Genomic DNA, 24,112 nt, shown 5'->3' with positions numbered 1-24,112 from the left:
TAACAAACTGAGGCTTAATCCAGACAAGACAGAGGTCCTCCTGGTCAGTTGTGAGGCCGATCAGGATATAGGGTGGCAACCTGTGCTCGACTGGGTTACACTTCCCCTGAGGACACAGGTCTGCAGTCTGGGAGTCCTCCGGGACTCAGAGCTGACGCTTGAAACTCTGGTGTTGGCAGTGGCTGGGAGGGCCTTTGTACAGTTAACGCTTGTGTGCCAGCTGCGACAGTACCTGACGGTGGTCCATACCTTGGTTATATCCAGAATGGACTACTGTAATGCACTTTGCATGGGGCTGCCTTTGAAGACTGTTCAGAAACTGCAGCTAGTGCAAAGGTCGGCTGCCAGATTACTAACTGGGGCTAGCTATAGGGGGCATACCACACCCCTACTAAAGCAGCTCCACTGGCTTCCGACAAGTTTCCGGGTTCAATTCATTGTGCATGTTATCACCTATAAAGCTCTATACACTTATCCAATGTTCTGCTGGCCTGTTTATGTTGGATAAGTGAGACTTTACTGTAATAATAAACTACAGATTCCAACGGATGTGAGCCAATTCCCCCCAAGCCCAGCCAGTATCCAAAGTTGGTTATGCTGGGTATGTGTGCCAAGTTTGGCCAAGATTGACCGTCATTGGTGGGCGTCTGAGGGCTGTTTGGATGCGAGGTGAACAAGAACTTCCATCGTCCAGGAGCCATCCCTGGTTAAAGCCTTCCGGTGTCTTCTGTTGGTCATGGGGGGTCTGTGGGCCAAGCGGGGTCCAGATCCGTCGTGGGTTGGAGTCCCTGTGCGCTCTGGAAGTAGAAACAGCCCACAAACAGACGTTATATAGATCCGCCATGGGCAAACTTCGGCCCTCCCGGCTGTTAGGAGTTGTGAGTACTGAAGTCCAAAACACCTGGGGGGCGGAAGTTGCCCATGCCTGATACAGAGAGATATACACGCGTGTGTGTGGAAGCGAGCGCCAGAAGAGAGCGCCTCCAAAGGGGCAGAAGGGCGCTCCAGGGAGGGAAGCGAAGGGAAGGGAAGGGGCGCCGCGTGGGGCCGCCCAGTCCGAGCTCCCTCCGTAGCGACCCGGGCGAGGCGTGGCGAGTCTGCCCGGAGGAGGGGCGGGCGGGGAAGCGGCGTGTCCGTCCCCACGTGGCGCTGACGCTTGCCGCTGGGTTCCCGCCGATCCCAGACCCGGCGCTATAAAGGCGAGCCGAAGCGCGGAGCAGGCATCCTCGCCGCCGCCACCATCACCACCACCATCACCAGCTTCTCCTCCTCCTCCTTCCTCTTGAGTTGCCTTGCTTGCGTTTGGAGCTGGAAGAGTCCCCCAGTTGGGTCTCTTCGGGCGAAGGTAACTTGCGCGTTGGGGCTCGGGTGGGAAGATGAGGCGGAGGAAGGAGGGCGGCGGTTGAGGCTCGTGCTTGTCCTCCTCCCGCCAGCCTTCTTTCTCCTCGTCCTGCTGCCTTGCCGCCTCCGAGCCCAGCCGGGTTGATGTTCCAGGCGGAGGTCGCGTTCGTGGGGCGCGAGGGGGGCTTCTCTGGGGTGGCCCACCTGCGCTCAGGGCACCCTCCGTTGCCCATGGAAGGCAACGCGAGCCTCAACGGGAGCCAGGGCGGGACTCGAGAGGGGCCCTTCTCCCTCCACGTCACCCTGGCCCTCATCTCCTTGGCCACCTTGCTCATGCTGGTCATCATCTTCGGCAACGTGCTGGTCATCATCGCCATCTTCACCAGCCGGGCCCTCAAGGCTCCTCAGAACCTCTTCCTGGTCTCCTTGGCGTCCGCCGACATCCTGGTGGCCACCTTAGTCATCCCCTTCTCCTTGGCCAACGAAGTCATGGGCCAGTGGTCCTTCGGCAAGGTCTGGTGCGAAATCTACACGGCTTTGGATGTCCTCTTCTGCACCTCCTCCATCGTCCACTTATGCGCCATCAGTTTGGACCGCTACTGGTCCATCACCCAGGCCATCGAGTACAACCTCAAGCGCACCCCGCGCCGCATCAAGAGCATCATCTTCCTGGTCTGGGTCATCTCGGCTATCATTTCCTTCCCTCCGCTCATTTCTATTATGAAGCAAGGGGAGCCTGAGGCCCCGCCTGGTGAACCGACGGAGTCAAAAGCCGGCGGCAAGGAGCCTACGTGCAGCATCAACAAGGAGACCTGGTACATCATCTCCTCCAGCATCGGTTCTTTCTTCGCCCCCTGCCTCATCATGGTCTTGGTCTACGTCCGCATCTACCAGATCGCGAAGAGGAGGACTCGGGTCCCACCCGGCGACAGGCAGGAGGTTGCAGAGAGGCGGCAGAATGGACTGTCCGGCAAAGAGGATGTCACCGCAGCCAGCAAGTTGAATGGGGAGAAGGTGGCGGTGGCTGGAGGAAGCCAGGACAGGGAGGAGGTCAACGGCATCGACTTGGAGGACACCTCTTCTTCCGAACACAATGAGAGCCGTGAGCCCAAGAAGCAGGAGAAGCCACCCCGGGGCAAGGGCAAGACCAAGCTCAGCCAGATCAAGCCTGGGGATGTCTTGCCTAGTCAGGCAGAGGAGGAGCGCAACGCCAAAGCTTCCCGATGGAGGGGCAGGCAGAACCGGGAGAAACGCTTCACCTTTGTCCTTGCGGTCGTGATTGGGGTTTTTGTCATCTGCTGGTTCCCTTTCTTCTTTACCTACACCTTGACTGCTGTTTGCGAAAGCTGCTTTGTGCCTGAAACCCTCTTCAAGTTCTTCTTCTGGTGTGGGTATTGCAACAGTTCCCTCAACCCTGTCATCTACACCATCTTCAACCATGACTTCAGGAGGGCCTTCAAAAAGATCCTCTGCAGGTTAGACCGAAAAAGGATTGGCTGAGGAGGAATGGACCTCCTGGTCTTTGTTGTCTTCGAGCGGTTCAGCTCTGATTGGACTTTGGAAGTGGGTGGCATCTCATTTGGCTACACTTCAAAGACTTCAGGTGAGATGAAATGATTCAAACATTACCACAACCCTTCAGACCCTGAGTGGATATGCTTCTCTATCCGGTGATGGATTGAAAGCTCTTATTTATAAGTGTTGTTTCTCCACACTTATAAACTTGATACATTGCAAACTGAAAAGAACCAGTTGGCGGTTCGGCTCGGATTGGACTTTGGAAGTGGGTGGCACCTCATTTGTTTACTGAGCTTGAACTCTTCAGAGGACTTCAGGTGAGATGAAATGATTCAAACATTAGTCCACAGCCCCCCAGACCACGAGTGGATATGTTTCTCTACCCAGATTGAAAGCTCTTATTTATAAGTGTTGTTTCTGCACACTTATGACACATTACGAGCTGAAAAGAACCAGTTGGGGTGGGCAAGAGGGGGAATTATAAGTCATATATTTCAGAAGCACTTTCTTTCTATTTCTCCCCCTCCCAAAACTACAGTATTGCATCTTTGAGATCTGTTCCTCTTTAACTTTTATAGGAGAGAGATCAGCATTGCAACTGCTTCAGATCTTTCTTGAAAACGCAATGTGTCTCTGGAAACTTAAAAACAAAACAACACACCCCAGTGGACTACCGGAGCCATCTCATCAAGCATTAAAAAAACAATAGTATTAAATACCAAGATTTCCAATGTGCAGTTGGATTTTGGGCTATTAAAAAAACTGGTAACATAAGCTTGACAATAGCCAGCGTTTTATTGTACTCCCTATATGTATTTTTTTTGTTTTTAATTTGATGTTTGTGTTGTCTTTTTATGCAGTATTGTTACAAAGCTGTATCTCCTTTTTTACCATCCACTGAAAGAAGGAATGTTTTTTTGTGTGAAAAAGATCCGAAGCACAGAATCTGTCACAAGGACAAGCTGGTTTCTAACTTGTTATGCTCAAGAGGAATTAGATTCTCAAAAGGTTATATGATCAAGTGCTCTGGCTTTCCTCTGATGTATGTTCGATGCTAACGTATCGCCCTGGCCTGTGGTTGTAAATAGATAACGTCGTATAGGATGCCCTTTGTTTTACTTTGCAGTGTTACCAGATTTACATTGATTTTTTTTAACATTTTCATTTGTGTTGGCTCTCCTGCACAAGAAAACTCCATGCACAAGGACACTTTGTAGTTGTTTGTTTAGAAGCAACCATAGAAACATCCGTTTTCCTTCTCCTAGTTTCAGGTTTCATGTGTCAAATTTGATTTATTCTCAAGCGAATGTAAAACATAAATGTAAAGTGGGCATAATGGAAGCATTTTTCGGTCTATGACTTCACAGAACAGGAAGAAACTGAATAATTTTTGGGTTGCTTTGAGTTTTCTGGGCTGTATGACCATGTTCCAGAAGCATTCTCTCCTGATATTTCACCCACATCTATGGCAGGCATCCTCAGAGGTTGTGAGGTATATTGGAAAATAGGCAAGGGCGGTTTACGTATCTGTGGAAGGTCCAGGGTGGGAGAAAGAACTCTTCTCTGTGAACATTGCAATTAATTACCTTGATTAGTATTGCAAAGCCTTTCAGCTTCAAGGCCTGGCTAATTTCTACCTGGGGGAATCCTTTGTTGGGAGGTGTTAGCTGGCCCTGATTGTTTCCTGCCTGGAATTCCCATTTTCTGAATGTTGTTCTTTATTTATTGTCCTGATTTTAGAGTTTTTTTAAAAAAATACTGGTAGCCAGATTTTGTTCATTTTAATAGTTTCCTCCTTTCTGTTGAAATTGTCCACATGCTTGGACCTTCCGCAGATATATAATTCTTCCTTGCATAGTTTCCAATATACAGTACCTCACAACCTCTGAGTATGCCTGCCATAGATGTGGGTGAAACATCAGGAGAGAATACTTCTGGAACATGGTCATACAGCCCAGAAAAGTCACAGCAGCCCATGAAAGCTTTCGACAACACATTGAATAACTTTTGTTCATGATCTTTCAGCTTGTTCTCCCTAGTGCTAATAATTCAATCATATTATATAACAACCTTCTGAAGGTTATTATTGAAGTGTGGGCAGGGAGGGAGGGAAGGAGGAGTAAAAAAGCTTCCCCCTACCATGGCAACCTCCATACGTGTTGGACTACATATCTCATCATCCCCATCAGCTGAGAAATCCTGGCTGATGGGGGTTTTAGTTCAGTGAAAGCTTGAACATGAGAACAATATTAAATTAAAATATTAAAATAACTAAGTACAGTAATGATGGAAAACAAACAAACACATGACTGTGATGCTTCCTGTTTTCTTTAATGTAAGTGAAGTTATGTGGATTACTAAAATGCCACATTTCTTTGGAACACAGTGGAAACCCCTTATTTCTCACTTTTCTAGAACTCTACGAGAGCTCTCTAATGTTATTGTTGCCTCTTAGGTTTGAAATACCCATCTGAAAGTCCTCTTCGGTTTTCAAAAAGCAGGGCTGTATTAAGCAGAACGATAGGGGCATGTGCACAACTTTGAAACTGTATGGTTGGTCGGACCTGATACAAATGTTTACATAGCATGTTTTTAATATGAAATTTACAGGGTTTTTTTTTAAAGTAATCTATGTAGAAAAGGAACAATTTTTTTCTAGCAGGAAGGATAACTTTCTTCGGTCGAAATGCATATTGCTGTACACAGGGTTGTCATCTATTTCTGAAATGTGCAGAACCAGACCAGCCCTTTGTATAAAGATGCATGCACAGAACTTGTAGTTCTTGGGCTACAACTCCCAGAATTTCTGAGCCAGCATGGGACTTGTAGACTAAAAATAACTTCCCAGAGTACCAAAAAAATGAGCCTCCGATGCCACTGTAATAACGTCGAGACGTGTATTTATAAATGGATCAGGGTACAGGAATGGTATTTATTTATACCCTCCCTTGCGCTGCTTTTTAGAATGTAAACATCTTCTTTTCACATTGTTATCTTTTTGCATTATGGTGAAATTATGAGTCAATATCTACCTATGTAATTTCTCCGCATCGTCTCAACTGAAATCTGAATTGTCTGAATTTGAACGTTCACTTCTTCCCAGTTAAAGATTTGGAAAATGAGAAGTTTTGCTTTCCTCCCGAGGCAAAGCCGCCTACGTCGCTGTTCCCTCCAATGACGTCTTATAGCAGGAGAGGAAGGGAGAGCAAGAGGGCACCTCAGCTCTTTGGCTTGGTGATTTCATGACCATTTCACAGGACAGATTGGCCAACGTAAGCGTGGGCTCCTAGCCTTGCAAGAGTTTCTGTCTGGTGTGGAGTTCAAGTCTTTAATTGGAATTCATTCTGTAATAATGCTGTCATAATCCCTCACAACATATTTAAATAGGAAAACCCCTTTTCCCTGCTTTCTTTTGTAATGTCCCTTAAATCAGAAAAGACAATCTTTTAAATTTGTTGCCTTATGATGTCAGAACAGATAATGTTCAAACTCTAAGGTACAACATAGAGGAAAGTTAAATGGACTTAAACACTGGATTTAGTTTGTATACGACATTTTGTCTGGAAACTCTAACACTTCTAAGTTTTCACCCAAAGTAATGATTTTGCACAAGTGTGATATGCCACTGCTTTGAAAACAGAACTCCCTTACCTACATGAATGTCTTTTTTCCCCAACTACTTGCAACAGGGAAGGTATTTTGTTACTCACAGTCTTTTCTATGTTCAGAAGTTGGCCTACCACCAAAATGAATGGAGTCTATAAATGGCAGAGTTTGGGAAATATATTTTCTGGATTGCAATTCCCAGTCTCCCACTGATTCTGTTGGCTGGAGAATTCTGGGCATTGCAGTCCAGAAAAGTTACATTTCTCTACGTGTGTGTTTAGGTATTCTTTGGCCTATTCTTTAGTGATTTTGTACAAGTGTGATATGCCTCTGCTTTGAAAAAAGAGCTCCCTTACCTACACAAATGTCTTTTTCCCCCAACTACTTGCAACTGGGAAGGTATTCTGTTACTCACAGTCTTTTCTATGTTCAGAGATTGGCCTACCACCAAAATGAATGGAGTCTGTAAATGGCAGAGGTTGGGAAATATATTTTTCTGGATTGCAACTCCCAGTCTCCCACTGATTCTATTGGCTGGAGAATTCTGGGCATTGCACTCCAGAAAAGTTACATTTCTCTATTTGTATGTTTATATATTACTTAACCTGTTCTTTAAGGTGACAATCTTTTAGGTTGGTTAAGTCTGTAATATCCTAAGTGAGGATTTAATTTATGCTATCAGAAGGATCTTATGTAAAGAATGCAGGTTGTCTCTTTGTAGAATTTATTATATGACGTCCAATGTATGCATTTATGAAGCAAATAGAACATGCCTTATGCTGGGAATTCTCTCTCTCTCCCCCCCCCCCTTTTCTTTTCTTTTCTGGAATGTGTTTTTAAATCAGAGGTGCACCTGGTGCAAACCCATCGATCCATGCCTTTTGTGCTTTCTAAGAGAATGATAAATGTATACCAAAATGGCCATAATGTTTTTTATGAAATAATAAAAAATGTTTACACATCAGAAAGCATGCGAAATCTCAGTTACCATTTTTTTAAAAGCAGCCCAGAGATCTAAGGACTCAGCTTGGAAATGGAGGAAATCCACCTTTGAAAGCCCATATCGCAACAGTCGCTTGTAGTTTGCAGAAGGGATTGTTACATCTCATGTTCAGAACAATAGTCTTGTTCTTTGTACACAGAAAGGCAAATAAGCCTTTGATATTCTCCTGCTTTCTTCTTCCATGGCACAACAAAGCGATTCTTATCCTTCTTAAAGAACAAGGATTAGGGCTTACTGTGTGGACAATGTACTCTTGTGCATATTTAACTTGGAGTTGCCTGTGTGTTATTTTCTCTCTCTCTCAAGTGAAATATTGTTCCATTCCAATGTTTACATACTGCTGATATACTGCTGGCTAATGAATCCACAAGTGTTGGCATACATGTTTAAGAGTAAGAGTAATAAGGTAGTTGAATCCAGCCAAATGCCAGTTGATTTGGGGAAGAAAAAGGTAGACTTGTACAATATCAGGATAATATTTCTTTCAGTGGAGCCCTCGGCGCAGCAGATTAAAACGCTGAGCTGCCGAACTTGCTGATGGAAAGGTCGGCAGTTCGAATCTGAGGAGCGGGGTGAGCACCCACTATTAGCCCCAGCTTCTGCCAACCTAGCAGTTTGAAAACATGCAAATATGAGTAGATCAATAGGTAGTGCTCCGGCAGGAAAGTAATGGTGCTCCATGCAGTCATGCTAGCCACATGACCTTGGAGGTGTCTACAGACAACGCCAGCTCTTCGGAGATGTGCACCAACACCCAGAGATGGACATGACTTGACTTAATGTCAGGAGAAAACCTTTTACCTATTTCTTTCAATTAGCCACTCTCAGGACTGGGAGTCCCAACTTTAGTATTCAGGAGTTAGAAGACTTCGTACCCGTAGATAGCAAAGTCGCTGTTGTCATAAATGTCACATTGCTGCTATTGATTTCCTGGGATTTTGCCCAGTATTTTCTCTTATGCCCAATTGTACTGTGCTCTATAAAAACATTGCCCTCATTTGATTTAATGGCATTTGCTGGTAATAAAGGGCAATTCACTTAAAGCTATGCTAGTATGAATTTGCCAGCAACATCATGGCCCCAAAGGACATGCAATCAATGCTGCTTTGAACTGGACTATATAGCAGTGTGGACTCAGATAACCCAGTTCAAAGCAGATATTGTGGGATTTTCTGCCTTGATATTCTGGGATATAGGGTTGTGTGGAAAGGCTCCAGGATGGGTTTGCTGGCTCTGCCTTCTCCATTATATCCCCATCATTGGTCCTGCCAGCCATAACAAGTTGAAAGAGCAAAAGTCTGGAGCAGGGAGCTTGCTCTTTGTAAGTTCCCTATGCAATTTAAGACATAATCATGCATGTGAAGTGAGATAGAGGAAGAGGAGGAGAAGTTATTGAGCCCATTCTGTCTGCCTATTGAGGAGAGAAAGTGCATGCAGAGAGGATTCCTGTTCTTCGCATAATTCCAGCACTTCAACAATGAAGTTGAATAGTACTAGAAGCAGGACCGTGAGAAATAAGTACTTCTTTAAACAGCATATAATTATTCTCTGCAATTCAGTAGTTGCAGTGATGGCTGTTTGGTTGGATGACTTTAAAAGTGTACTGGGTGAATTTGTGGATTTTATGACTGTCATGATATATATTTCTCCCAGCATTCGGAACAGTATATCTCTATATCAGTTGCTGGTCACTTCTAACTCTTTGAGTACATTTGCACTGTAGAATGAATGCAGTCTGAAAACTGCTATAGCTGAATGCTGTGGAATCATTGGCTAGCTAGTACCTCACCAGACTACAGTTCCCATGATTGTATTGAGCAATGGCAGTTGAAGTGGTGTCAAATTGCACTCATTCAACAGTGTAGCTCGGGCATGGGTAAATTTTGGCATTCCAGGTGTTTTGGAATTCAATTCCCACAGTTTCCAACAGCCTGGTGTAGATGTACTCCATGATTCTATGGGTTAGGGTATGAGAAAGTGTTATGGTTGCATGCCATCTGCTTCTGGCAGATTTCCTTGAACAAGTGGTTGACCACTGCCAACAAAATGCTAGACTACATAGACTTTTGGCTGGATCAAGTATATTCTTATTCTCTCTCTGAAGATGATTCTAGTTGCATGAAGCCTTCATCACTGAAATGCAACTCACACGCTTATCACAATTTACATTTTAGGTGTATATCAAAGCTGGGAATTTGTGATTCTCTAGATCAGAGGTTCCCAACCTGTGGGTCCTCTGATGTTTTGGCCCACAACTCCCAGAAATCCCAGCCAGTTTATCAGCTGTTAGGATTTCTGGGAGTTGAAGGCCAAAAGAGGTTGAGAACCACTGCTCTAGATCTTCTTGGACTCTAATTTTCATTAGCCCCTTTCACCATAGCCTGTGTTGGAGTGATTGGAGTAGTCCAGCAATGTCTAGAGGCTCTCCAGGCTGACTAGACCCTTGGCCTATGAGTGTAAAGCATGTCTAAGATCCAACTGTAAGATTTGAGTTCTCTAGTCCCTGTAATTCCGTCGCTTTAACCGATACCAGTGATGTTTGCTTTGTGTAGCTCTTTTGATACACACGTCTTATCAGATTATACGAATTTTGCATCTTTGATCATTAGCACAACTTTTGAACATTTTTCCTAAATGCACTTTGTTTGTAAAATTGCTTCTGAACCCTCATTTGCTCTTCTGCAGTCATTATAGATTGACAGATAAAAAGTGAATATTTTCCATAATTTAAGGATTATCACAGCATTTGCATAACTAAAACATATTTTATTTAAGAATTAATTAATCATAATTCTTAAACTGATATCCTACTGAAATGACAGATCACTATGCAAGTGATCCTATTGCACTTTAGAGACTGAGGGAATGAAGTTGTTGGCATAGGTTTTAGCAGAGTGAGATGCCTATGAGGAAGTAGACTCAGGTCCCTTCCACACTGTTCCTATATCCAAGGATCTGATCCCAGATTATTTTCATATTCCAGATTATCTGTCAGTGGAGATTTATATAATCCAGTGTAAATCAGGTAATCTGGGATCAGATCCTGGGTTATAGAGCAGCGTAGAAGGGGCCTCAGTCTACAAGAGCACATATTACCAATTTTGTTCTCTCATGCCCCTTCTACACTGGCCTAAATCCCAGGATCTTATCCCAGGTTATCTGCTTTGAACTGGATTATATGAGTCTTCACTGCCAGATAAACTGGGATAAGGAGTTAATCTGGGATCAGATCCTGGGATATAGGGCTAGTGTAGAAAGGGCCTTAGGGTCCTTCCAGAGAGGCCCTATATCCCAGGATCTGATCCCAGGTTTTCTGACTTAAACTGGATTTTATGAGTGCACTGCCAGATTATCTGGGATAAACAGAAAACCTGGGATCAGATCCTGGGATATAGGGCCCGTCTGAAAGGGCCCTGAGTCTCTAAGGGTCTCAAGATCACTTTGCATATTGATATTCTAGTCCAATGCAGCCATGTCTTTGAAATGAGAGAGTTACATGGTATAGTGGCCTATATTGGTCTAGGACAGTGGTTCTCAACCTGTGGGTCTCCAAGTGTTTTGCTCTACAACTTCCAGAAATCCCAGCTAGTTTACCAGCTGTTAAGATTTCTGGGAGTTGAAGGCCAAAACGTGGGGACCCACAGGTTGAGAACCACAGGTCTCAGAGCCTAGGAAACCAGTGTGTGAACCCCGACTTGGCGATGGAAACCCATTGAGTGACTTTGAGCATGTCACAAACTCTCACCCACAGACCAAATCCTCTCCGACCAAATCTTGCCAAGCAAACCCTGTAATAGGTGTGCCTTAGGGTTGCAATAAATCAGAAATCACAACAACTGGAGGGACATTTCCCTTGCTTTTATTGAAGCAAAATAATCAAAATAAATTGGTCTAGCAAGTTAACTTCCTGCTGAAAGCATCAGAATGTGGTTAAGCCTTTCTTGCCTGAAGATAGATCTTAGGTGATTGTTTGACATTTTTTAGTTTACTAAACTGTGAATGCATGACTGAAGCAGTTGATGTGGAGATAACAAATGAACATTCTTACTTTATTTACTTTCATTTATTGTATTTATATCCTGAAGTGTTTTGTTTCCAAGAGCTCAAAGCAGTGTTGGGGCTTAGTCCTTCTCCTGTCCTCTGCAGGCTGTTATGTGTCCAAATTTACAACATTTAGTCCAGGAAGCAATTCACATACAAGGAATTCTGGGAATAGCCTTTCTACTTGCAGCACTTGGGAAAATTATTATTATTATAGGATCACAATTCTCAGAAGCCCCTACTGTAGCTCCACTGGCCATTTTGATTGGGGGATTCTGGTCAGAATTAGACTTTTTAAGGTCTCAGGTGGATATTATGACAAACACCAGGGCAGAGGAAACTGAATTGGAATTAAGAACGTAAATGCAACTTAACTAAGACTTGTCATGGGTTCCTTCTGAACTCAGTCTTGTGGCTCTAAGGAAGAGATTATATAGGGACAGGTAATCATTGAGCCAATTGAAGACATGAAAGAGATTTCTTCACATTTATTCATGTGGCCTACTCAGGCCCTTGTAAGGTTTTGAACTTAATCTACCAACTCCTCGGTGTACCTGTCATACAGACAATCCGGTTTTCCATATCTTTTGCTTTAGACTGCATGTTTATGAAACAGTTTTGATTAAACCAGATATTTACACTTATGTGGAGAACCCAAACATGTTGTTGCTGCTTTGGAACTGAGCACCACCGTTTGCTTAGATAATAGGGTGTATCTACATTGTATTTAGCAGTTTGACACAACCTTAACTTTTTTTGTCGTCAGAAACGACTTGAGAACATACTGCAAGTTGTTTCTGGTGTGAGAGAATTGGCTGTCTACAGAGATGTTGCCCAGGGGACACCCAGATGTGTTACCATCCTGCTGGGAAGCTTCTCTCATGTCCCCGCAAGCTAGAGCTGACAGACAGGAGCTCACCTCATCTTGCGGATTCGAACTGCAGACCTGTCAGCTAGGGCTGAGTGACAGGAGCTCACTCCATCTTGTGGATTTGAACCGCCAACCTTCAGGTTACCATCATGTAGGAGGCTTCTCTCATGTCCCTGCATGGGAAGCTAGGGCTGACAGATGGGAGCTCACCCCATCTCGTGGATTTGAACTGCCAACCTTCAGGTCAGCAACTCAGTCGGCACAAGGGTTTAACCCATTGCACCACTGTGCCTCCCACAACCTTAACTACCATCGCACAATGCTATAGAGTCTTGGGATTTGTAGTTTGGTGAAATAGTAGTACTTTTTGGTAGAGACGGCTAAAGACCTTGTAAAACTATTCTTCCCAAGACTCAATATTGAGCCATGGCAGTTAAATTTATGTCAAACTGCATAGATTCTACCATGGTGTGAAATAAATGGTAAAGATTGTTAGTGCTATTACTTACAATTTTATTTGTTTCATATTATATTATTTGTTTCATTATTTGTTTCATATTATATAGTTAGTACTTTGTATCTGTGGACTCTGTACGTACAGATTCAACCATCAATGGCTTGAAAATACTAAAAACAAACCAAAAAAGCCCACACCTTAATTTTGCCATTTTATATAATGGGACTTAAGCATCCATGCATTTTCATATCAGAATCCAAACCCTAGCTAATACTTTATAAGCAAAATCATCAACTTCAGGCTTGATGTGCATTTCCTAATGCAGGTTGAATAGCTCATATTCAAAATGCTTGGGGCCAGAAATGTTTTGGATTTTTGATTTGTTTAGATTATGGAACACCTTTATTTCGATGTACAAACATAATGAGATATCTTGGAGATGGAACCCAAGTCTAAACACAGAGCTTGGTTATGTTCCTTATACACAGAGCCTGAAGGCAATTTTATACACAACATGTTTCATTATTTTGTGCATGAAACAAAAAAGATGTCACTATCTCAGCCATCCACATGGACAATTTCAGATTTTGGTAGTATTTTGGAATTAGAAATGCTCAATCTATATGATGTAAAAGCAATACACCTCTTTTCAGAACAAATTGTTGTAATAATAGATAATTTAAGAATTGGCTAGTCTCATCCCATCAAATGCCTGGGAGTAGCGAGATGTCTTAACTTGCCACAAAAATGTTGGGGCCAGATGGACCTCCACTGGAAGGTTGTTCCATAGATAGAAGGTAGGTTGGTAACTGAAAGAGCTGTTTTCTTTATCACCACCCTCTTTGGGAGTAAATGGTCATAGGGAGAACTTGGAGGATGCTTTCAGCATACATGTGAGTTCAAGATGACAAGATTACACGAGCCGAGATTGTCATCTTCCTCTATCATCCAGAGCAAGACAATGAGCTCCAGATGTGCTTCAGCCCTGCAGCCCCTGAAATTCATATCCTTGCTGTGACCTTCTCCTGAACTCATGTTAAGCTGTGAACCAATAAAAAGTCTGTTCTGGGTGGTATAATTTATATGACAAATTATAATTCTGAAACCACTTTGTTTATGGTGGACTCTGGAGGAAATTGGCTGGTAACTAGGGGAATAAGGCAGTACCAAGAGTAATCCATTTATTTTCCCAATCAATCACCTCTTTGGAAGTCCAAAGTCCTTGCAGATTATTGCTTAATTGCAATCAGTGCATGGCAGAAATATTTCAGTTATTGCTTTTCGAGGATATAACTCCCAGACTAACCTTTTATCTGCTGCTACACAATCGTTTTTCTTTATTGTTGCTTGCAAGAGAAAATGGCTTGGGAGTTAAGTGTTTTAAGAACTGAGTAAATATAGTGCATAAGTCAAGGATAGATATTATACAGCCCTCCAAGTTTTGAACCACAGCTCCCATAGTCCCGTACTGTTTGCCATCCTGACTATTGCTGACGGGAGTTGTATGTCAACAGCAGAGAGTTTCATGATTCACACTGGACATAAATGAGCAAAACACATAACAGTTCTTTGGCTTTTCTTTGCCAGCATCAACATAATGGGGAGAATCAAATGTGTAATTAGATAAGAAGGAAATCCTGGTTCTGATTTAACTACAGTAGCTGCTAATAAGAAACAGAGAAAATACATCTCCGAGACATGAACTCATATGTTTTGCTGAGAGTTCATTAAATTCTTCACTCAAGAGTTCACTTGCCTAAGTGAACGTTTGCACAAATGTTTCAGGTTCATCTATTGAGGGCCCCTTCTACACTGCCATATAAAATCCAGATTATCTACTTTGAACTGGATTATATGAGTCTACACTGCCAGATTATCTGGGATAAGCATAATCTGGGATCAGATCCTGTGATATAGGGCAGTGTAGGAAGGGGCATTACACCCCTACTACATTGCCATATAAAATCCAGGTTATCTGTTTTGAACTGGATTATAAGAGCATATACTGCTAGATAATCTGGGATAAACAGATAATCTGGGGTCAGATCCTGGGATATAGGGGGGGGGGGCTCGGTTGACTGTATGTTATGAATGCTGTGACTACATGAAGCCTGGCTTTAATTTGCAAGATGGGACATCTTTTATTCTCTGGGAAGTTTTTGTTATGCCTAATTGTATGCTAATGAATCAAGCAAAATGAAAACATTATCTAGGGGCACTTCCACGCAGCCCTATATCCCAGAATATCAAGGCAGAAAATCCCACAGTATCTGCTTTGAACTGTGTCCACACTCAGATAATGTGGGATTTTCTGCCTTGATATTCTGGGATATAGGGCTGCGTGGAAGGGCCCTAGGAAAGGGTTAGTGGTAGTAGTAGTTCTTATTGCTGTTGCTGTTGATATTATTATATATTCCATGACTAGGTAAAGGTAAAGGTTTCCCCTGACGTTAAGTCCAGTCATGTCAGACTCTGGGGGTTGGTGCTCATCTCAATTTCTAAGCTGAAGAGCCGGCGTTGTCCATAGACACCTCCAAGGTCATGTGGCTGGCATGACTGCATGGAGCGGTACCTATTGATCTACTCACATTGGCATGTTTTCGAACTGCTAGGTTGGCAGGAGCTGGAGCTAACAGCGGGTGCTCAAGCTGCTCCTGGGATTTGAACCTGGGACCTTTCAGTCTGCAAGTTCAACAGCTCAGCGCTTTAACATACTTCGCCACCGGGGCATCCATGACTATCTGGTTGCTAATGCCGATAGTGATGCTGCTACTCATTTCAGAAATGCACCATTTACCTGCTCTTAAACTGAAGCTTTTGTAGTAACTGCCAAAACACAAAATCCTCAAAATATAATTGCAAATCTAAATGGGGAACATAAGCATAAGACATTTAAACACTTTTTAAAGAGCAGAAAAGCAGCATGAAAGCACTCAAAGTTCTATGCTTATAAGGCAAAGGGTTTTTTGCAGGATACCTACAAACAAGAGGCTTATCTACACTGGCCACTTAATCCGTAGGCAGTCTGGAACAGCAATACTTGTTTGCTTCATCAGGAACTGGATGGAAAGAGGTGCACAACAAGGACCTACACTGGGAAAAAATATGTTCACAGTTATAAATAATGATGAAGCCTATCATTGTGTTGTGGCTGAACTTGAAGGGTCTTTCCAGCCTTCTGTTCTCATTGTGACCCCACAACTAAGAGAGTACTGCAACAATAATTTCCCAGCACTCCGATCTGAATCACTTCCGAAGCCCTATGGTTTTGTTACTCCTTGGCTGAAAAAGGTGGGTGGATAGCGGCATAAATGGACACAGTGATGATTAGAGAGCTCCACTGTTGTAGTGATGTCTGATGATCCAGGATCTCATCTGGAATGCTATTAGTTTGATTAATTAGGAATCGTTCTTCCTTATATTTCCTCCAGTGAAATCAAGATTGTCTATGGCTCTTTTTTCCCCAGGTTATCCTCATTCAACCCTGTGGGGTTGATCAAGGGGAGAGAGGGAGGGAGAGAAAAGGTTACCCAGTGAATTTCATGGCTCAGTGATGGTGTGAATCTGCATTTCCCAAATCATGTCAAACTCTCAACCTGCTACACTACACTATTCTCAGAGAGCAAGGGAGGACAAAGGTGATGCAAGCATTGAGATTACAGTGTTTCGAAAATGAAGCATCTCTCAGCTGGCCTGTGGCAAATAGCCCCCTCACGAGATCCTATTGGGTTGCTGTGAGTTTTCCAGGCTGTATGGCCATCTTCCAGGAGCATTCTCTCCTGACGTTTCTCCCACATCCATGGCAGGCATCCTCAGAGGTTATGAGGTTTGTTGGAAACTAGGCAAGTGAGGTTTATATATCTGTGGAAGGTCCAGGGTGGGAGAAAGAACCCTTGTCTGTTTGAGGCAAGTGTGAATGTTGCAATTGGCTAACTTGATTAGCATCGAATAGCTTTGAAGTTTCAAAGCTTGTCTGCTTCCTGCCTGGGGGTATACTTCGTTGGGAGGTTTTAGCTGTCCCTGATTGTTTCTTGTATGGGATTCCCCTCTTTTCTGAATGTTGTTCATTGCTTACTCCTGATTTTAGAGTTTTTAAAAATAAGACAGATTTTGTTCGTTTTCATGGTTTTATGGTTTTTTAGTTGTCTAGTGGAGCAACTGAGCTGTTTAACTTGCTGACAGAGAGGCTGATGATTCAAATTTGGTGATTCAGAGCTCTCTCTGTTAGCCCCAGCTTCTGCCAACCTAGCAGTTCAAACATGCAAATGTGAGTAGATCAATAGGTACTGCTCCGGTGGGACGGTAACGGCGCTCCATGCAGTCATACCAGCTATATGACCTAGGAGGTGTCTACAGACAACGCCAGCTCTTTGGCTTAGAAATGGAGATGAGCATCAACCCCCAAAGTCGGACGCAACTAGACTTGATGTCATGGGAAAACCTTTAAAAACCTGGTTTAGAATGCATCTATGCTGTAGAACTGACACCAGTTTAACTGTCATGATCCATTGCTATGGGGTCATGGTAGTTGTAGTTTTACAAGACCTTTATCCTTCTCTCCCAAAGAGCACCAAACTAGAAATCCCAGGATTTCATAGCTATGAGCTATGGAATTTACAGTGGCATCAAACTGCATGAATACTACAATGTAGATCATTCTTTTCAAACGCAAGGTCCGTGGGCCATATTTGGCCCACCAATCATTTCATGTGGCTTTCAATGTCAGGGCAACATCTATAAAGTCTTACTATTACAAATGATCCTGTGAAGGCATCCACAAGGCTGATGTGGCCCTTGGTGAATATGAGTTTGACACCCCTGGTGGGGCTTCAGATATTGTCTTAATGTGTGAGAACGGGAAACACAAGTGCTTTCCTGTCTTCTCTGAAACAGGTCTGCTCCATATTTTGTATTTTATTCTACATTGTCCCGACAATTGAAATTCGCGTAGCTCATAGAAGAGAAGAATAAATCAACGTGAGTAAGATAGGGACCTAGGGAAAGAATACCATGAGGGACTATGTAGTATTTTCTGACCTTAGAAGTTAATATAATTTGATCTGAACAGAAGGTGGAAATGTTCACGCTCTGGTAGCATGCAAAACTTTGGCTACTATTCAAGGGGAAATGAATCAGATGGCTCATTCATCATAGTTACAGAGGAAATGTAGGTGTTTTTTGTTTTTTTTTTACAATTCTGAAGACCTACTGGGAAACAGGGCAATTGCCACAGATGCTGATGGCAGATTTTGAACTGGCTGTGTTTCTGTTAATTCCTTGAATATATATTTCTCAACCGGAATGCCTTAATGGCATTTGGCGTTCTCCACTGTAATGGATGTGATTTTGGAGAGATATTGACAACTTACATTAAGCATATTATTATGTGCCGCTCTGACCATTGATTGTAACAAAATTGATTACTTGGATAAGGAATGATTATCAGGAAAACAGTGCGGTTTGTTGAAGTCCAGTCTGCTCAGCATCCAATTGGAAAGGCTAATGACACACCGTTATGTGTTTCTTCTGTGGTATGTGATAGTCTTGGGCTTTAGATGCTATGAGGTATTAAGACTCTTTAAAATAAACTGTTGTATGTCCAAATGTAGACCTAGTCCTAGCATTTGGACACCAAGTAGAACCAATTTAATGTAGGAACCGAGAATATGGATTGAGATTGGAAGCTACACTGACTAATGCTAAGATATAATGGATGAGATGGAGCATACATGGAAATATGTAACAGATTAGCAACACCACCTTGTTAATGAATTGTGATATTGTATGGGTGTGATACATACTGCACATTTGTGTGCAACCATCATGTGTGAAATCATGTGAAGTAGTTGAAATACACAGTTGTGCCCAATATATGAATATATGCCATGGCATCCATTCATGTAACTCCATTTTGAGAACTTTGAATTGAAGTCCAGTCATGTCTGACTCTGTGGGTTGGTGCTCATCTCCATTTCTAAGCCGAAGAGCCGGTGTTGTTTGTAGACACCTCCAAGGTAATGTGGCCAGCATGACTGCATAGAGTGCTGTTACCTTCCTGCCGGAGTGGTACCTGTTGATCTACTCACATTTGCATGTTTTAGAACTGCTAGGTTGGTAGAAGCTGGGGCTAACAGCAGAGCTCACCCCCACCCCCAGATTTGAACCACTGACCTTTCAGTCAGCAAGTATAGCAGCTCAGGGGTTTAACCCACTGTGCCACCGGGTGTTCAAACACACACACACACACACAAAACCAGCCGAATTGTGGTCAATGGGTGACTATGTATTTGCAACTCAGCTTTTTAAAATCACCTTTGCATTAATCAATATGCCAGGATTGTATGTAGCAGAAAAGATTTCATCCATGAACCAGCAGAATTACAGGAAGGGCACCCAACAACAATTTAATTAAAAATGATCACAAGATATGATAACTATGAAAACACATGACGTTGAATATGTTTTCAATTTGCTTTGCAATAAAGTCACACTGATTAAATCAATATTTTAATATCTAGGAAATGACCTTTCGGGAAAATAATCATAGAGACCACACCCACAATATCCACATAAGGCAGGACATTACTTTCACAAATGACTGTGTGCTGCTGGGAGGCAGAGACATCTAAAGAGGATTTCCTAGAATATTTTCTATTGATCTTGTCTGACTTTCGCTTCCTTTTTGCAGAGACTCACATTCTCATCTCGCTTCCTCCATCTCTAGGCACATCTACATGGACTCTTAATCCCAAAGGTGGAGGGGATGGCAAATCATTTTTGGTGGAAGCTGCATGATGTATGGAGCTGATTTAGGTTGGAAGTTGCTTTGGCATTTCCTCAAGAATCTGGACCAAACAGTGACTTCAGACACATGTAAACAGGCTGGTACTCAAATGGAATTGGCCACAATTTTTTACATGGTTATTTCATGTTTTGGGCTCGGGAACCTTGAGACATGGGATAGCACTTATTGTCCTCCTCTTGTTCTTATGGCAGTGAACACCAAGCACAAAACAGATGATGGCCGTTATTTCCTACCTGGAGTGATGTTGGTCAGGGTGCAAGAGTGATCAGAGGAGAGAGGGAGAAAGCAGAGGATGATTCCTGATTTCTCCCTCTGCCTTTTCCACATTGTTATTTCAGGTAACAAGCAATGGCCACCAGCTATTTTGCACCCAGTGACCACCACTATGAAGAGAATAGAAGGCATATTTGTGGCTGTTCAAACTGGGTTCAGCACGGCTGGATAGTCAGGTCTCCTTTCTGCCTCCTCTGCAGCCCAGGGACTGGATGTAAGAACCATTCTGGGGCTGATCCAGAGTTTGAACTTTTGGACTGGACACAGGATATTGTGTCCAACTGTCCTTTGTTTCTGGGTGCAACCATAGAATAAATGCTGTTTGACCCTACTTTAACTGTCATGACTCAATACCAAGGAGTCAAATTAGCTGTAGTTTTACATGGTCTTTAACCTTCACTGCCAAAGAGTGCTGGTGCCTCACCAAACGATAAAACCCCAAGCCTCCATAGCATTTGGTCATGGCAGTTAAGGTGGTATCACACTGCACTTGTTCTAAAGCAGTGGTTCCCAACGTGTGGTCCATGGACCACCAGTGGTCCTCAAGTATTAAAATATGGTTCACGGCCTCACAGTTACTACATTGTTGCAACAAGAATGACTGGACTTGCGAAACCCTCTTACAGTGCCAAGGCAATGGGGATTTTGGGAGGGGAGAGTCTCCTCCTCCTTCCTCCATCTGAGTGGAGCCATTCCATGTGGTGCTTGGAAGTGGGGATGATTTGGTGTCTTTGCTTTTAGGCCAGTTCTTGGGGTTATTTGGGGTGCTGGTTCAGAAAATTGCATTGGATAGACCACATCAGCTCTAGATGATTAAATATTGGTTTCTGTGGATGAGCAGATGGTGACTACTGGGTGGCATATGTTCTATGTCAGAAACTAGAGTTAATGCGGTCTATCCAATGCAATTTTCTCAATTAGCACTCCAAATAATCAAACCAAATTGAAAATGGACCAAAAACTGATTCATAACCCTTTTGGTACTAATGTTGCAGAGTGGTCCCTGGTCAACTGGTCCCTGATCAAGTTGGTCCATGGTCAAAAAAAGGTTGGGAACCACTATTCTAATGTATAGAGGCACACACTGCCTCTTCACCCACCTTCACTCTCTTCCATGTAAACACCACTATTGCACACTAAGTTGAAAATCTTAAATAGTGGGATAAATTGCAATAAATAAATATTAAGTATGTCATGCATTTTAATGAAGCAAAATTCTTAGCTGAGTTCAGCCTCAGAGGTGATGAATCCATGCTCCAGCTTCCATATTTGCTAACTGGTCTTTCAACAAATCCCACAATAAATGTAACAGATATTTATGCTGCCGATTATTGATTGCAGTCTGGGTCTAACTATTTAAAATACAGAAAACAATACATCTAATATTATATTTCATCCTGGGTGTTTGGGGTCAAGAGCATAAGTGCTCTGCCCAGCATACGTTATTGATTCTTCTGAACATGGTTTTGTATGAAATAAAGAAAAAAAACTGATTAAGGTTCATGACTCATTCTTGTGTTGTCCTTTCTGCACTTGGAGTACAATCTATGAAATGCTGCTCATTTCTCTCTTCTGTATCCAAAAATAAAGTTGATTATATTTTTATTAGACTAATTAGAAAGTATAGCTCTATCCCACAACATTATGCTGACTTTTGAAGGTCATGGGTTTCTTCATAAGCCAAAAGTGGTAATAAAAATCATGCAGATATACAAAAAAGGGATATTGTTCAGTGTTGTAGGTCCTGATTTCACCCTTTGAGATGTTAAGGAGAGAGTATCCATGTGCTGCGGGGTGACATTTAACAGCTATAAACAGCCAGAATTCACTTATCTGAATCCCAGATTTTGGAGTGAGCAGGCAGATATAATTCACAAACTATATTGGAGGTATGAAAAAATTGCTATATGCATTGTTTTGGGATTTCTTTCACTTCCTTCAGTCAAAAAGCCTGACCTGGCCATGGTGGTCCACACCTTAGTTACATCCAGAATGGACTACTGTAATGGACTACTTTGAAGACGGTTCGGAAACTGCAGCTAGTGCAAAGATCAGCTGCCAGATTACTAAGTGGAGCGAGCTACGCGGAACATACCACGCCCCTGCTAAAGCAGCTCCATTGGCTTTCAACTAGCTTCCGGGTTCAATTCAAGGTGTAGGTTATTACCTATAAAGCCCTATATGCTTTGGGTCCAACCTATCTTCGTGACCGCATCTCTTTTTACAAACCGGCGCGGGTTCTTAGATTGACAGGGAAGCCCCTTTTCTCAGTCCCACCACCGTCTCAAGTGCGGTTGGTATGCAGCCTAAAAGACAGTTGCATCTATCGAGTAGGAAATTTAGGTACCGCTTTATGTGGGGAGGCTAATTTAACAAATTTACAACATCATAAAACCTTCCAGCAGCATACGGAAGAATGAGGAAGTACTCCATCAAGGACTTGGTGTCACAAGTGGACGGTGCAGTGGCAGCTCCCCCTGTGGCTAGAATTGAGCATACCCTCATGAAGCTGGAAGCTGGAATGTTAAATTGCCTCTGTGTCTGTCTATAAATGTCGTATGTCTAATGGCACTGAATGTTTGCCATGTATATGTGCATTGTGATCTGCCCTGAGTCCCCTTCGGGGTGAGAAGGGCGAAATATAAATACTGTAAACAAACAAACAAACAAACAAACAAATAAATGTTCAGACAGGCCTTTGACCTTGAGTAGGCTGAATGGGCTCATATGAAGCTTACACTTGGCACTTTGTGAATTGTATTATTTTGATTGTATGCTATATGTGTCAACGGGGGTTGTTGTTATAATTTTATGTGACTTGTTTTATACTTTTGTACCATTTTTACCTGTTGTATGTTATATATGCACCCTGGAGGGCCTTGTAAGCCGCCCCGAGTCCCTTCAGGGAGATGGTGGAGAGATATAAATAATGTTTATTATTTATTCTTATTATATACAAAAATTGCAATTAGACTTTGGTATAATACATTCATTAAGCACAGTTCTCATCCTGGGGAGAGATGCTGGTGTTTCTTGCTTTGCTGTTGGCGTGTTCCCAATGAATGCACATATATACACAATGTATTGTTTTACATTTAACTTGGATTTCCCACTTGGTTGAAATGCTACAGGTAAAATATGAAAGTGATGGATTGTTTGCCCTGGCTGTTACTTCTTCCATCCAATATGCTCTCCCTAGTATAAATTCTCAGCAAAGTAAATTCAAATGTCATGCTTCTGTAAGTTTCCAGTATAATTTTTTTTGCATATTTACATACACTTGAGATTTCAGACACTTCACATTTGTTTTTCAGTTTAGTGATTTGCTTTCCACAAAAGATTTTAAATATCACAGTGGGCCATGGCATTATGCTTAATTGTAAGCATTGTGTAATAATCAAATAATAACAGTCCTACTCAATAAATTCTGTGGAAATGAACAACTCTCAAATAACGTCTTCTTGGAAACTTAGATTCACTCTCCCCTCTATATCCTATTTCCCATTCCCAGTTGGCACAGAGTATGTTAGAAAAGTAGTTATAAGTAATGTATAATTTCATGCATAGTTAAATGGGGCTTAACAAATCAGCAGGACTATAATGTACAATTAATGGTTTAAGTTTGAAGTACTGTAGATTGAAGTGGGCAGCTGTTAGGACTAGAAGGCTGCATTAGTCCCCCAAGAAACAATCCAAAACCATACTTCTCACCAAATGCCCTCTAGGTGGAATAGGGGCATTTTCACCATTCTTGAGCCAGTAGGTTGCGGTGAGATTTCCAGGCTGTATGGCCATGTTCCAAAAGCATTCTCTCCTGATGTTTCGCCCACATCTATGGCAGGCATCCTCAGAAGTTATGAGCTCTGTTGGAAACTAGGCGAGTGGAGTTTATATATCTGTGGAATGTCCAGGGTGGAAGAAAGAACTCTTGTCTGTTGGAAGCAAGTGTGAATGCTGCAATTGGCCACCTTGATTAGCATCAAAATGCCTTGCAGATTCAAAGCCTGGCTGCTTCCTGCCTGGGCCTGATTGTTTTGAAACGGCAGACAAAGGTTTGAGGTAATGAGAAAAAGAGAGTTCCGAGTGCCGAAAAAAAATGACGTTTATTTTCAGTGGCCACAGAGAATAAGCATAGGAAGGACCCTCTCCTGTAATCAGGAAAGCAAGGGTACTGAACAAAGAAACACCAGACCTTTT

The 24,112-nt window shown here is 42.7% G+C and overlaps 1 protein-coding gene across 1 annotated transcript; it reads left to right on the top strand.

Annotated features, from left to right (window-relative positions):
• The first annotated feature begins 1,059 nt into the window (after window positions 1-1,059).
• adra2a (adrenoceptor alpha 2A) lies at window positions 1,060-7,436 on the top strand. Its single transcript, XM_003218505.4, has 2 exons — window positions 1,060-3,176; window positions 3,438-7,436. Exon 1 carries the CDS (start codon window positions 1,486-1,488, stop codon window positions 2,839-2,841), a length of 1,356 nt encoding a protein of 451 aa, XP_003218553.2. The 5' UTR covers window positions 1,060-1,485; the 3' UTR covers window positions 2,842-3,176; window positions 3,438-7,436.
• The last annotated feature ends 16,676 nt before the right edge of the window (window positions 7,437-24,112 follow it).

The sequence above is a fragment of the Anolis carolinensis genome, chromosome 3, assembly GCF_035594765.1.
Source record: "Anolis carolinensis isolate JA03-04 chromosome 3, rAnoCar3.1.pri, whole genome shotgun sequence".
Lineage (NCBI taxonomy): Eukaryota > Metazoa > Chordata > Lepidosauria > Squamata > Dactyloidae > Anolis > Anolis carolinensis.
Note: the sequence above shows the minus strand (reverse complement) of the source record. Positions and strands in the feature narration are given on the sequence as shown.

Coding starts and splice junctions, on each gene's coding strand:
- adra2a (XM_003218505.4), top strand. CDS start 1,486: ATGTTCCAGGCGGAGGTCGCGTTCGTGGGGCGCGAGGGGGGCTTCTCT.